We start from the raw sequence: 14,741 nt of genomic DNA, 5'->3' as shown, positions 1-14,741 counted from the left end.
ATGCTTATGGTAAACAGGAATATTGCACTGAAACCTCACTAGGATTAAGTGCAAACAGAGACATTATAATAAACAGTGTAGTTAACGCCAGATGTGGTCATTTACTGTGGGTACATTAACTAGAGATCCAATCTCTTCAATAGCAGATCTGAATTCCTCTTCCAGCTTAAGTTTAGACAAAATGGAAAGCAGTTATGCAGATGTAAATCAGAAATTAATTAACAGGCAATTATGGTTTGAATTTGATTCACACTGCATTTAATAAGTGTTTAACTATATCATTGTGAATAGTTAATTTCAAGATATATAAAAGAAAGTTTGGGGGGGGGAATCTTGGCTCAGCCTCTTGCTAATAAGTGTGTCTTACGAATTAAGAATTGACCCCCGCTGGTATTCCATTCTAATATGACAATATGTTCTATCATTGCAGGTGGGAAATACATCCTCTTTACAAAATCTGAAAATGTTGATCTTGAGGAGCAGACATTAATCCTGAGTGAATCATCTCTCATCATTCCTTATAAAAGGAAGTATCTGGCAGAGTTTGAGAATCCTGACTGTCCAGTCAGTTAGAGCTGCTATCAAATGGAACCACTTCCAATTGGCAATAACCTTTACTCTTTGGTTATTTCCATCCAAATTTACTTCATATTGTAAACAACTTTCTGTACGTTTTGGTGCTACACCGTACAAACCATTTTTTTTGTTGTCATCAATCGCAGAGTCTTATTTCTCACAGTACTGCTACAGTTTAGTTTTGGTTGAAAGCCTCCGGGCTTACTGTATATCATTTCTTAGATAAGACACAGCAAAATAGGTCAGTTTTCAATTCATCAGAGATTTGAATATTGTATTGCAATCTTTAATCTGTTACACCAAAATGTCGTCATCATGTGATAATAAACTGTCATCACTGAAGGAAGTTTTGAAGTATCAAGTTCCTTTTTATTAGTAATCGTTTCCGATAACACACATCAGTAGACATAATTTTTTGTTAACAGATTGGTGCATTGAACCATTTCAATTAGTCTTTTTGTTTATCAATCTATATTATCTATATCAATAATGTTGTGAACATAACTTTCTATCAATATAATGTTTAATTAACCTATAGTTTATGATTTATTATTCTCTTTTAATAACAAGTGAACATTGTGTTTCATTCTCGTTTTACGTGAAACATTCCCATTTGTGAAAAGCATTGTGTATGATGTAACACATGTGCCAATTGTCTTAAGTAACTTTTCTTAATTAATTCGAAGTTTGTACAGAACCACCCTATCCTTCTCAAAAATATTTGCAACTTCATCCACAGATATCTGCTATGGAGGATGTAACAAATGTGTCAATGGTCTAAAGTAACTTTTCTTAATTAATTCTTAGTTTATACTAAACCACCCTATCCTTCTCAAGAATGTTTGCAACTTCATCCACAGATATCCGCTTTGGAAGTTGTTCCTGTTGGTTTGTATTCTAGGAGACTGTTGTCTATATGCCCACTTACAAGATTAAACCTTGCAAGTATACCCCCTACATATGAGAAAAGAGATATATGATATATATGAAGATCACCTGTCTACCAAAGGAAAGAAATTTGCACCCTTTTTGGTCAAGCAAATGACTTGCATTTACTTCATTTTTCCAATTGATATTTTGCTTGTAAGAAATGTGAAACTACTCAATAGAATATAGTATAATCAGCATACAGACAAATATGTATTATCATTTAATTTTTGTCCATCTCCTCTTAACCTCACCTGGTTAGCTGACCAGGATTTCAGGGTATCGGGAGAGAGGTAAAGAGAGCAAGAAAGCTGGGGCTGTTAACCTTTTACTTCAATCTAAACTACACTTGACCCAAAGTAATAAATGTAAACTACTAAAATGGCAATATTATGCAGAATCGGGGAATGATTTATGTTGCACGCAATTTCTGTCACCTCTTATATTTTCCACTTTGAATTAATGGATCAAAAGCTGCCGTGATATTAACAATCACTAAAGCGAGAGAGAGCGTTCACGTTTAAGAAGAATCTAGTGTGGTACGGGCAGGGACGTCGACAAGCCTGAATACAACATAGTGCCAACACAGGATCTTACCACAATAGCAAAAATAACCAACATACCACGCCCAAAGAGGACACAGCCAGTCTTGTAAAACTGTACCTTTCAAACCCTGGGAGTCAAGTGAGGAATATTCTCCAACTCTGAAATGAATGCATACAGTACCTTGTACTGCTCAAAACAATACATAACACAAAACAAGACACAAACAAGACAAATATGCAGGACACAAAAGGATAAAGCCTTCAAGCCAGGTTCAATCTAGCTATTGCCATTCGGATTCACTCAAGTTATACATAAGGCTTATACAATAGGGACTAGTATCTGCTGTGACAAGGGGGGGGGTGTGGGGTGTCTCACCCCCACCATCTTGGTAAAACTGACGATAGTTGGACAAAGTGGAGCGCGACACTCGGAATTTCCGACTGTCACACTCTAAATTTACCTAGGCCTATTCATATATTACTGTGATTGTGAATGACCGAAAAATTAAACAGTTTCGGTAAACATTGGCCTTTAATCAGTCATATTTACCACGTTTTCCTTGCCACTTTGAGAAATTGTGGTAACTTTGTATGAATTTGAATACTCTAAAAAAATGCCCAATAGAACTACCGTATACGTTCGCCAGCTTCAATTCGGTTTATTTATGTACTAATTTTGCTATTGGGTGCGTTGACCCTGTTCGCTAACCTCAAGTAAGTTCAGTATATATCAGCGACACAGCGGGAGCAGTGGGAGCGAATGCTCCCTCCCCCCCCCCCCCATTTCAGTGTCGAAAAAATGTTAAGAACTGTTGAGATTTTTGCATGGTACTTTGTCAGTGCTCTTTTGATTTTGAATACTCGTCAGCTCCGTTAACAAGAGTCATCCGACTGGAAAAATTGTAAAAGAACATGTAAAAGAATAATTCAAACCGAAAAGAAATTAGTTAAATAGATAATATATCTTTATTCTGGTGTGCACAAGTTCATAAATATATAACATGTATGGCATACCATACTATGCATATGTTTAGGCATCGTTTTCTGGTTTGTTATTTGACTTTTGACCCTATGATGTCATTAGTCACGCAGGCGCTACAACCCATACCTAGACACGTATACCCATTCAATTTAATGTCCGTCGGCCATATTTTTGCAAAACGCTTTTTCGAAAAAAAAATATGGTCAAGTGTGACCACATTTGGCATTTTAAATACAATCATGCTGACAGTCTGATAATCCACATGGTTTTGAGGGCATCGGATATTTTGTCAATTTCGAACACGCAAAATGGCCACAATAGCGGAGACTGTACACCCCATACCCATATATACACCCACCCAAGATGAGTCAATCGGCTTTACGGTTTAGAAGGGATTCGTGACATAATTTTCGGTTCAAACATATACACACACTCACACATTCCTTTTTTACCTCTACTTTAGAAACTTCCATCCCATATTTTTTATGCCACTTTATGGTACATGCTCCCCACCCTATTAAGTCAGACCAACCCATAAAGGTTCAGTTTAGTACCTCAAAGGTCTGAGGTGGGCAGCAATTCTAGTACCAAAATATGGTCGCCGGATAGATTACAATATCTCATCCCTATACACGTAGTGTACTAATAATAAATGATACCATAGCTTACTCGACTACGATATTTAAGCAGTTGGCTAAATTCATATTCAGATAGCTAACGTAACACACATGTAATAAGTATGGGACAGGCTATATATGAAGTCAAATACAGGCTACCATAGATATAATTCGATGACCTAGATATATGATACACGCGTGCCGTTACTAAAGACATCTTGTTGTTACCATGAATTATCAATATCTGCAAAAGTGAAAGCATTAAGAGTTCAACCTCGTTAGCCTTCACATGGTTTAAACCAGGGGGAAAAAAGACGATTTTATCCGGGTATCACGTAATCTACGAAGTAACCATAGCTGTCTTCCTTTCCTCACTTCTCAAGCTATTTTGTGAAAGATTTTGTTCCTGCTGCAGCTGCTTCATTAGCTAAGATAAAGAATGCAGCTTTGGTTACTTCATAGATCATGTGATACCAGGAAAATTAACCAGGCTGAATTCGTAATGAGCTGTTTAAACCTCTAAACTGCAGAAAAATAGGTCCTACATGAGGACAATACGATATTTGATGATCAAAATCCTGTTAGCCACTCAAGATAACCAGGATCGTAGCTAGACTTCAATTCTTCCATTAAGATATGTGGGTGGGGAGGGGGGGGGGTACAGGCGTGAAATAATTGTTGATTGTTGTAAAGGACCATGGACTACAGTGAACCCCCCCCCCCCCCCCTCCTCTTAGTCTACATGCACTGACCTACTGATTGGCGCACACATCGACTGTCTGCTGTAAAGGAGCAAATTGCGTTGAAGTATCACCATTAAAGTGAGGCCTGTATACCTTTTTAACAACCCGAGCTATTGTGTAGATCATAACCGTTTAGTGCGTAATACTCTTGTGGGTAATTAAAAGTTGCAAAGTTCAAGAATAAAACCTATAAATTTCTAGATAAAGCATCTTTTCGATATACTAAATCAAAATTTCCACATGAAAGCAATTCGAAATTTAGAGAAACACAGAGGTTTAGACTTATTTTGTATTATTTCCCGTCGTTAAAACAACACTCTTTGACCGTGCTGATCGGTTTCTAACATATTTCTATTTAATATTAGGCTCGATTTCGTGTGAAGACTCTATCCTTAGGAGATATTTCTCTCTGATCGCTGTTTGCTCGTGCCGAGTTTCTCTCCTGTGAGTAGGTTTTCTCGGCATTCTAATATCACGTTTCAACGTTATCACTCAACGACGTATATCACTCTGTTACATCCTGTTTCCGCGACGTACTAGAAATAATCTGATATGTTATGATCAAGAACAGGGGCGGACTGGGTCTTAACATCGGCCCGGGCATTTTTCTTCACCTAGACCGGCCCTAGTATAATCAGCATACAGACAAATATGTATTATCATTTAATTTTTGTCCATCTCCTCTTAACCTCACCTGGTTAGCTGACCAGGATTTCAGGGTATCGGGAGAGAGGTAAAGAGAGCAAGAAAGCTGGGGCTGTTAACCTTTTACTTCAATCTAAACTACACTTGACCCAAAGTAATAAATGTAAACTACTAAAATGGCAATATTATGCAGAATCGGGGAATGATTTATGTTGCACGCAATTTCTGTCACCTCTTATATTTTCCACTTTGAATTAATGGATCAAAAGCTGCCGTGATATTAACAATCACTAAAGCGAGAGAGAGCGTTCACGTTTAAGAAGAATCTAGTGTGGTACGGGCAGGGACGTCGACAAGCCTGAATACAACATAGTGCCCACACAGGATCTTACCACAATAGCAAAAATAACCAACATACCACGCCCAAAGAGGACACAGCCAGTCTTGTAAAACTGTACCTTTCAAACCCTGGGAGTCAAGTGAGGATATTCTCCAACTCTGAAATGAATGCATACAGTACCATGTACTGCTCAAAACAATACATAACACAAAACAAGACACAAACAAGACAAATATGCAGGACACAAAAGGATAAAGCCTTCAAGCCAGGTTCAATCTAGCTATTGCCATTCGGATTCACTCAAGTTATACATAAGGCTTATACAATAGGGACTAGTATCTGCTGTGACAAGGGGGGGGGGTGTGGGGTGTCTCACCCCCACCATCTTGGTAAAACTGACGATAGTTGGACAAAGTGGAGCGCGACACTCGGAATTTCCGACTGTCACACTCTAAATTTACCTAGGCCTATTCATATATTACTGTGATTGTGAATGACCGAAAAATTAAACAGTTTCGGTAAACATTGGCCTTTAATCAGTCATATTTACCACGTTTTCCTTGCCACTTTGAGAAATTGTGGTAACTTTGTATGAATTTGAATACTCTAAAAAAATGCCCAATAGAACTACCGTATACGTTCGCCAGCTTCAATTCGGTTTATTTATGTACTAATTTTGCTATTGGGTGCGTTGACCCTGTTCGCTAACCTCAAGTAAGTTCAGTATATATCAGCGACACAGCGGGAGCAGTGGGAGCGAATGCTCCCTCCCCCCCCCCCCCCCATTTCAGTGTCGAAAAAATGTTAAGAACTGTTGAGATTTTTGCATGGTACTTTGTCAGTGCTCTTTTGATTTTGAATACTCGTCAGCTCCGTTAACAAGAGTCATCCGACTGGAAAAATTGTAAAAGAACATGTAAAAGAATAATTCAAACCGAAAAGAAATTAGTTAAATAGATAATATATCTTTATTCTGGTGTGCACAAGTTCATAAATATATAACATGTATGGCATACCATACTATGCATATGTTTAGGCATCGTTTTCTGGTTTGTTATTTGACTTTTGACCCTATGATGTCATTAGTCACGCAGGCGCTACAACCCATACCTAGACACGTATACCCATTCAATTTAATGTCCGTCGGCCATATTTTTGCAAAACGCTTTTTCGAAAAAAAAATATGGTCAAGTGTGACCACATTTGGCATTTTAAATACAATCATGCTGACAGTCTGATAATCCACATGGTTTTGAGGGTATCGGATATTTTGTCAATTTCGAACACGCAAAATGGCCACAATAGCGGAGACTGTACACCCCATACCCATATATACACCCACCCAAGATGAGTCAATCGGCTTTACGGTTTAGAAGGGATTCGTGACATAATTTTCGGTTCAAACATATACACACACTCACACATTCCTTTTTTACCTCTACTTTAGAAACTTCCATCCCATATTTTTTATGCCACTTTATGGTACATGCTCCCCACCCTATTAAGTCAGACCAACCCATAAAGGTTCAGTTTAGTACCTCAAAGGTCTGAGGTGGGCAGCAATTCTAGTACCAAAATATGGTCGCCGGATAGATTACAATATCTCATCCCTATACACGTAGTGTACTAATAATAAATGATACCATAGCTTACTCGACTACGATATTTAAGCAGTTGGCTAAATTCATATTCAGATAGCTAACGTAACACACATGTAATAAGTATGGGACAGGCTATATATGAAGTCAAATACAGGCTACCATAGATATAATTCGATGACCTAGATATATGATACACGCGTGCCGTTACTAAAGACATCTTGTTGTTACCATGAATTATCAATATCTGCAAAAGTGAAAGCATTAAGAGTTCAACCTCGTTAGCCTTCACATGGTTTAAACCAGGGGGAAAAAAGACGATTTTATCCGGGTATCACGTAATCTACGAAGTAACCATAGCTGTCTTCCTTTCCTCACTTCTCAAGCTATTTTGTGAAAGATTTTGTTCCTGCTGCAGCTGCTTCATTAGCTAAGATAAAGAATGCAGCTTTGGTTACTTCATAGATCATGTGATACCAGGAAAATTAACCAGGCTGAATTCGTAATGAGCTGTTTAAACCTCTAAACTGCAGAAAAATAGGTCCTACATGAGGACAATACGATATTTGATGATCAAAATCCTGTTAGCCACTCAAGATAACCAGGATCGTAGCTAGACTTCAATTCTTCCATTAAGATATGTGGGTGGGGAGGGGGGGGGGTACAGGCGTGAAATAATTGTTGATTGTTGTAAAGGACCATGGACTACAGTGAACCCCCCCCCCCTCCTCTTAGTCTACATGCACTGACCTACTGATTGGCGCACACATCGACTGTCTGCTGTAAAGGAGCAAATTGCGTTGAAGTATCACCATTAAAGTGAGGCCTGTATACCTTTTTAACAACCCGAGCTATTGTGTAGATCATAACCGTTTAGTGCGTAATACTCTTGTGGGTAATTAAAAGTTGCAAAGTTCAAGAATAAAACCTATAAATTTCTAGATAAAGCATCTTTTCGATATACTAAATCAAAATTTCCACATGAAAGCAATTCGAAATTTAGAGAAACACAGAGGTTTAGACTTATTTTGTATTATTTCCCGTCGTTAAAACAACACTCTTTGACCGTGCTGATCGGTTTCTAACATATTTCTATTTAATATTAGGCTCGATTTCGTGTGAAGACTCTATCCTTAGGAGATATTTCTCTCTGATCGCTGTTTGCTCGTGCCGAGTTTCTCTCCTGTGAGTAGGTTTTCTCGGCATTCTAATATCACGTTTCAACGTTATCACTCAACGACGTATATCACTCTGTTACATCCTGTTTCCGCGACGTACTAGAAATAATCTGATATGTTATGATCAAGAACAGGGGCGGACTGGGTCTTAACATCGGCCCGGGCATTTTTCTTCACCTAGACCGGCCCATTAGTCATTGATATGTTACTAACATAGTGATCGCCGCCCTGGCCTGGTGGAGGGGTCTAAGCGGAGGGGTGTCTCCGAGTCCTTCCCCATTGAGATTTTGAAGTTTAGGAATGCCTAGATGCAGAATGGTGCTTTATTTTCAATTTTGTAGGTTACAATAGTCCTTTATAAAAGACCCCAAAATAATATTCCAGAAGCAACACTTGATTAAACTGAGAAAAGTTAAAACGTAAACAAAATTAGACAAAAATATATGTTTTAGACTAAATTTATTTAGTTTTTCAAGCATTTTGTGACAACATGTTTGAAAAAAATGGAAAAAACCTAAATAAAATCCACTTAAAAATACATGGTTAATAACACGAGCACGTGCCATGTCTACGAGTAAGAGTCTACACACCACCAATGATATTTTTAGTGTCAAGTTTGACCAATATCCTTTTTTTCACCAGACATCAACATGAACGCCTCAAGATGTTCTTGTGTCATTGTACTTCTCAAACGGTTTTTGATTCTCTTCAAGGCAGAGAAAGAACGTTCACATGCCACTTGTGACACAGGTAGCATTAGCAGCAGCTTGTAGGCAAGCCCACTGCTCTTGTAAGCATCGGTGAAAAGGTTCAACTTGGGGAGCACCTTGTAGCAGCAGAGATCGAGGACAGTCTTTACATGACTCGGCTTGATAAGCTATCTTTGCCCTGTTTAGACTCGCTGTCACTGTCCTCCTGCAATGTATAAGCATCCGCTACTGATTGTTTCAGTGTTGAACACTGTACGGTTCTTCAAGGCGGTGCAGTCCTGTTCGTAGTTGTTCCGCAGTGACAGCATCATCAAATCCCAGCAAATATCTATGCAGCTCTTCCATAGCTTCTGGTGCACTTGACCAAAGTTCCTTGGGTGAAGAAGTGTAAGATCAGCATAGAATGACGTGAACGTCCCTCTCCACACGTCCCTCTCCACACGTCCCTCTCCACACGTCCCTCTCCACACGTCCCTCTTCACAGGTCCCTCTCCACACGTCCCTCTCCACACGTCCCTCTCCACACGTCCCTCTCCACACGTCCCTCTCCACACGTCCCTCTCCACACGTCCCTCTCCACACGTCCCTCTCCACACGTCCGTCTCCACACGTCCCTCTCCACACGTCCGTCTCCACACGTCCCTCTCCACACGTCCCTCTCCACACGTCCGTCTCCACACGTCCCTCTCCACACGTCCCTCTTCACACGTCCCTCTTCACACGTCCCTCTATATCTCTATATTCTATACTAGGAAATCATGATTTTCTATAGGGTAGTCCCCTATACTTCACACACCTTTGTCGCCCTATTCAAATAGTGTTGGGATCTATTTCGCGAACACACAAAACTCTCTTGGAATGATATATTTTTGAAAAGTTCCTGCTTTTGGTAAACTTCTTATATTTCGTAAGTTATAATTTACTGTTAATTATAGTCAACGTAATATCTCCATTCTTTATGTGTTTTGAGGAAGATATATATCGAGTAATAAGACATATTGAACTTGATAAATGCAACCTGACAATTTGCGTGCATTAAACTCGTATAGGGGATGATAACCCTTATTTTACTAGATGCTTAGAATAATTAGATACCGTTATTATATTCATCAAATAGGGCTGAAATAACCTGTTATCAAATTGCACTTTAATATCGTAATGCAAAACTCATAAGCTGGTATATCGGTATTGTATTCCGTTTAGTGAATTCATCTTCGACACTTACACTTGTTCATGCATACTAATATTTACATGAATATTCATTTCGAACCGCAGAAAATTTTATCAACGAATCGGAACAGTTGATCAACTCTCAGACTATATAATGTCTCCGTCCATGCAAAGGTAACGCCCACGAAAACCAAAGCTATATGAATTTTTGTTCAGAACCTTCAACGTCCAGAGTTTTGTAAGAAGTCAATCGATATTGACAAAAGAGTTCAGTCCCTTAGACCGTGAGAATCTGAAAGGTAAGTTACATCAATTATTTATCTCTGTAAAATTAATTGTTTAATTTTCAGTTAACGTTCTCGCTATATTATATGGTTTTATAGTCAATAATAATAACGTTTTAGGTATTTTGCTGTTTGTAAAAAGGCATATTAAAAGTAATTGGTATTAGCTTAACATTCAGCATGCAAAAACCTTTCTAAAAATTGTTAAAGTATTACTTTTCTGTAGTTTATGCCATTCCAAGCTATTCCTTGGAATGGTGGTGTGTTCCATTAGACAATTAATTGCAATTAAGGAAAAATACGTCTATTGTGGCATTTATCTTTATTGTACTTTTTTTTTTAGTAAATTGAAGTTTCTAAACATTTGTATTTTTCTAAATGTTTCTATAAAATGTATACGAAATATTGTAAAGTATCTCTACATTTTCCACTTGGACATATGGTTTCTGTGTTTCATTGGATATATTGATCAAGTCTTTAAGAAATCTCCATTACAACTTCCCACGAAAAGTATATGTAGATATATCTTTACATATACATTTTTTCCTGTTGTCCTTGCTGATAGTTTAAGAAGGATAAAACTGTGCATTGCCTTGCAGTAACTGGTTAAACACACTGAGTCTCCGTGATGGCAAATATATGGATGCTTAAGCTTATTAACTTAAACTAAAATGTAGCTGTTAATTAGTTATGACATTATGAAAGTGCCAGATTGCCTAACGTAACATGACTGCAGTAATTGATCATGGTAATATGTAGTTTTCCTCATTCAATAATGTGAAGCTGTATAGAACAACACAATTTCTCGTGTTTCGTGACCATCGATCGTCTAGAAACAGGCTGTAAAACCCCCCGTAGAAAATTGTACAGTAACACCCAAGAAACAAAGAAACAAAGAACAAAGAAAGAAATAAACAAAGAAACATAAAACAAAGAAACACCCACTAGAAAAAAAAGAACAAAGAAACAAAGAAAGAAATAAACAAAGAAACATAAAACAAAGAAACACCCACTAGAAAAAAAGAACAAAGAAACACCCACTAGAACAAAGAAAACCACGGGTATGAATATTCCCTATAGTTAAAAAAAATAGTCTTAACTTCTTAAACGATCAGAACAGTTGAAGACGAAAAGTGGGGGAGAAAAGTTCCTTTTTAAACCTTTCTTTTGAATGGCGAAAAAACCAAGGAAGATCAAAATATTTAAGTCAAGTTGTAGACCTAGTATATGAACTTCTTCTGACAATATCTATATAAGCCAAGAAACATATTTAAAAGAAAAGAGGATCTTCATGGAGAAACAAAATGTTTATCCATCTTAAGTTGAAAGTGAATGATTAAAACTTGAACAATAAACTGAATCAGATTATAGATTATATTATTTTGCTTCTAACATTATTATTCACAACTAATTGAATAAAAAAAAACTAATTCATTGGTCCTTACAATTTAAACGTGATCAATAAAAGACGAAATCAAACGGCAGCCTACAATATAAAAATATTGTAATTACAATACAAAGAGCAAGGTGGGATGTTTAAAAGTATAAAATAAGTATAAAAAAGATAAAAGTTAATTCCAAAACATCATCATCCATTCTCAACCGATTATAAACATGCAATTGGATAAAAAAGTGGCTGTTTTAAGTTTCTTGCCGTTCAGGCAGCAGACTTCGCATGCCACGGTCTAAGCATAACAGATTCAGGTTTTCTTTTGTACCCAATTCTGTTTCTCTTTTCAACCTGAGTGCTGTTAGATAGGTTTCTTTTGTTTTATAATCTTGTTTAAATATGTGTATTTTTTTCTCATATGTATGGATATTGTTGCTGTTGATATTCTTACCTTTTCATTCAACTTCTCTGTGTTTTGTTTATACTAATATTTTGCTGTAATCTGATTGTAACTTTATAACTTTGTTTTTTATGTGTTTTGCTGCAGGGCGACAAATTTCCATATCTTATGGATGAAATAAATATCTATCTATGTATCTATCTATGTATCTATCTATGTATCTATCTATGTATCTATCTATGTATCTATCTATGTATATATCTATCTGTCCATCTATCTGTCTATCTGTCTATCTGTCTGTCTATCTGTCTGTCTATCTATCTGTCTGTCTGTCTGTCTGTCTGTCTGTCTGTCTATCTGTCTATCTGTCTATCTATCTATCTATCTAATAAATAAAATATAGTTTCTTAAACACAAAATTAGTGTTTTCAGAAATTATAATATGCACATGATGTCTTGCCATATTCAGATTCGTAAGGTACAGTACTATCGACGATTCCGAACACTAGCGCAAGTGCCCCCCGGGGGGGGGGGGTGATATACAATGCTCCGTTATATTCTTCATTGTCATTTCTTACCAGCAATGACTCACCACTATCCCTGATCTTTACTCTATCGTTTAGTTCGATTATTATTAGAAACTTAGTCAAATACATGTTGTTAAATGCATGATTTTCTAATCGTTTTAATTCTTAGAAATCAAAATGATCTTCAGCCGTACGTTTGGTGCTGTCATCATAGCTGTGATGCTCATCATCCCGTCTGTTATTGCCAGAAGATGGGAACGTGACCTTAAATGGTGCCGCAGCGGAGCTCAACTTTACGAAGGCGACTTCAACGGTGACGGTAAGACTGATCTACTTTGTCACAGAACGACCGATGGATACAAGTGGATTGCTTTCGCTGATTCCAATGGCCAGTTCACGGGGACAAGCTGGGAGCAAGGCATAGGTTGGTGTTGGCATAACAACGCACAACTGCACATTGGGGACTTCAACGGGGATGGTAAAGATGACATGCTTTGTCACGATACAAGTTCCGGTTACAAATGGATCGCATTTGCCAACAGCCAAGGTAACTTTGCTGGACGTACTAGCTGGGAGGCTGGCATCGGGTGGTGCCGTCATGCAGGTGCTGAACTTCACATTGGGGACTTCAACGGGGATGGTAAAGATGACATGCTTTGTCACGACACGAGTACCGGTTACAAATGGATCGCATTTGCCAACAGCCAAGGTAACTTTGCTGGACGTACTAGCTGGGAGGCTGGCATCGGGTGGTGCCGTCATGCAAGTGCTGAACTTCACATTGGGGACTTCAACGGGGATGGTAAAGATGACATGCTTTGTCACGATACAAGTACAGGGTACAAGTGGATAGCGTATGCCAACAGGCAAGGCAACTTCGCAGATCGCACTGGATGGGAAGAGGGAATTGGATGGTGCCTACATTCTGGGTCCAGTCTTCACATCGGCGATTTCAACGGCGACGGCAAAGATGACATGTTGTGTCACGACACTAATGGATACAAGTGGGTTGCCTTGGCGAATTGCCAAAACAACTTTAGTGACAGGACAACATGGCAAGCTGGTCTCGGTTGGTGTTATCATGGAGGCGCTGTCTTCTTTCTTGGTGACTATGATGGTGATTCAAAGACGGATATGCTCTGTCATGACTCCAACACAGGGAAGAAGTGGATCATTTATGCCGAGTTAACCATTTTTCAGTAATTGCCTGTTAAAATGCATGTCGATTACGTATCGTTATAATATAGGAAACAAGCCCGATCTATTTGGTTTGCCTGTCTCAAGTAGTTTTCAGCAATAAAAGTAAAAATAAATGAAATATAGCGAATACATAATATTACTTTCAATGTTTTATTTGATTATCAACTCTCACGAGCTTGAAAACTGAGCATGTGGAAGAAGAACATTCATGCTTATTCATGATGTACACCTAATGTACCACCAATAGCGTATTGTCCCTTTCAATAGCCATTTCCTAATTGAAGAAAATATCATTTTTACCCTTTAAACATTTTGAGTACATAATTTGTCACAGCTATCCTTTCATGTAAGCACAATTAAGGATTTGAAAACAAATTGAAAACCTTGTAGATTTGATATAGTTTTATTTGATATCAAGTCTTGGTTCGAGCAGCAGCCTATGTAATAATTTACATCTGCTGAACACAGGATAACTGTGGGATTCACTCATATGGGAGTAACAAGTTCCTATTCCTTCCGAGAATAACTTCCGAAACAACCGATTGTGCAGTTGCTAACGTTATAAGTTGTAACTTCCGTTAAACTAAACGGCTAACACATTGGTAATCAATCCACCCAGTTACATATCGCTTCGCAAAATCACGTATTTTTTTAATGAGCTGCAAAACAATGTTTAAAGATTCAAACTCTTATTCATGATGCCACACATAATACAGCAACATTTGTACTTCTATCCTGTTGACTTTGGACCCCATGCATCATTGTTACTATATACTTTGACAATACTTGTGAACTTTGTCTACTATAAACATACTTTTGTATTCAGAGCGAAAAGTCTCTTTTCGCTTCAGTTGATCTTTAATCTGTGAACTTTCATTAAGAAGGTTGCATGTCAATTTAATGCTTGCC

At 37.9% G+C, this 14,741-nt stretch overlaps 2 protein-coding genes across 2 annotated transcripts in view; both read left to right on the top strand.

The window, feature by feature from the left end:
* LOC139978175 (pregnancy zone protein-like) overlaps nt 1-1,713 on the top strand; it is a 39,797-nt gene extending 38,084 nt beyond the window's left edge. Inside the window, exon 34 of the mRNA XM_071988096.1 lies at nt 431-1,713. Coding sequence (XP_071844197.1) covers nt 431-573 — 143 coding nt within the window. The 3' untranslated portion in view covers nt 574-1,713. The remainder of the gene's footprint in view (nt 1-430) is intronic.
* An 8,462-nt stretch (nt 1,714-10,175) lies between these two features.
* Nucleotides 10,176-13,966, top strand: LOC139978174 (uncharacterized). The gene is made up of 2 exons (XM_071988095.1): nt 10,176-10,330; nt 12,802-13,966. The coding sequence occupies exon 2, from the start codon at nt 12,810-12,812 to the stop codon at nt 13,833-13,835; it is 1,026 nt and encodes a 341-aa protein (XP_071844196.1). The 5' UTR covers nt 10,176-10,330; nt 12,802-12,809; the 3' UTR covers nt 13,836-13,966.
* Nucleotides 13,967-14,741: the final 775 nt, after the last annotated feature.

Source organism: Apostichopus japonicus, chromosome 13 (genome assembly GCF_037975245.1).
Source record: "Apostichopus japonicus isolate 1M-3 chromosome 13, ASM3797524v1, whole genome shotgun sequence".
Classification (NCBI taxonomy): domain Eukaryota; kingdom Metazoa; phylum Echinodermata; class Holothuroidea; order Aspidochirotida; family Stichopodidae; genus Apostichopus; species Apostichopus japonicus.
Note: the sequence above shows the minus strand (reverse complement) of the source record. Positions and strands in the feature narration are given on the sequence as shown.

Bases quoted from the DNA above. Each gene is read 5' to 3' on its own strand.
- LOC139978174 (XM_071988095.1), top strand. From the start codon at position 12,810: ATGATCTTCAGCCGTACGTTTGGTGCTGTCATCATAGCTGTGATGCTC.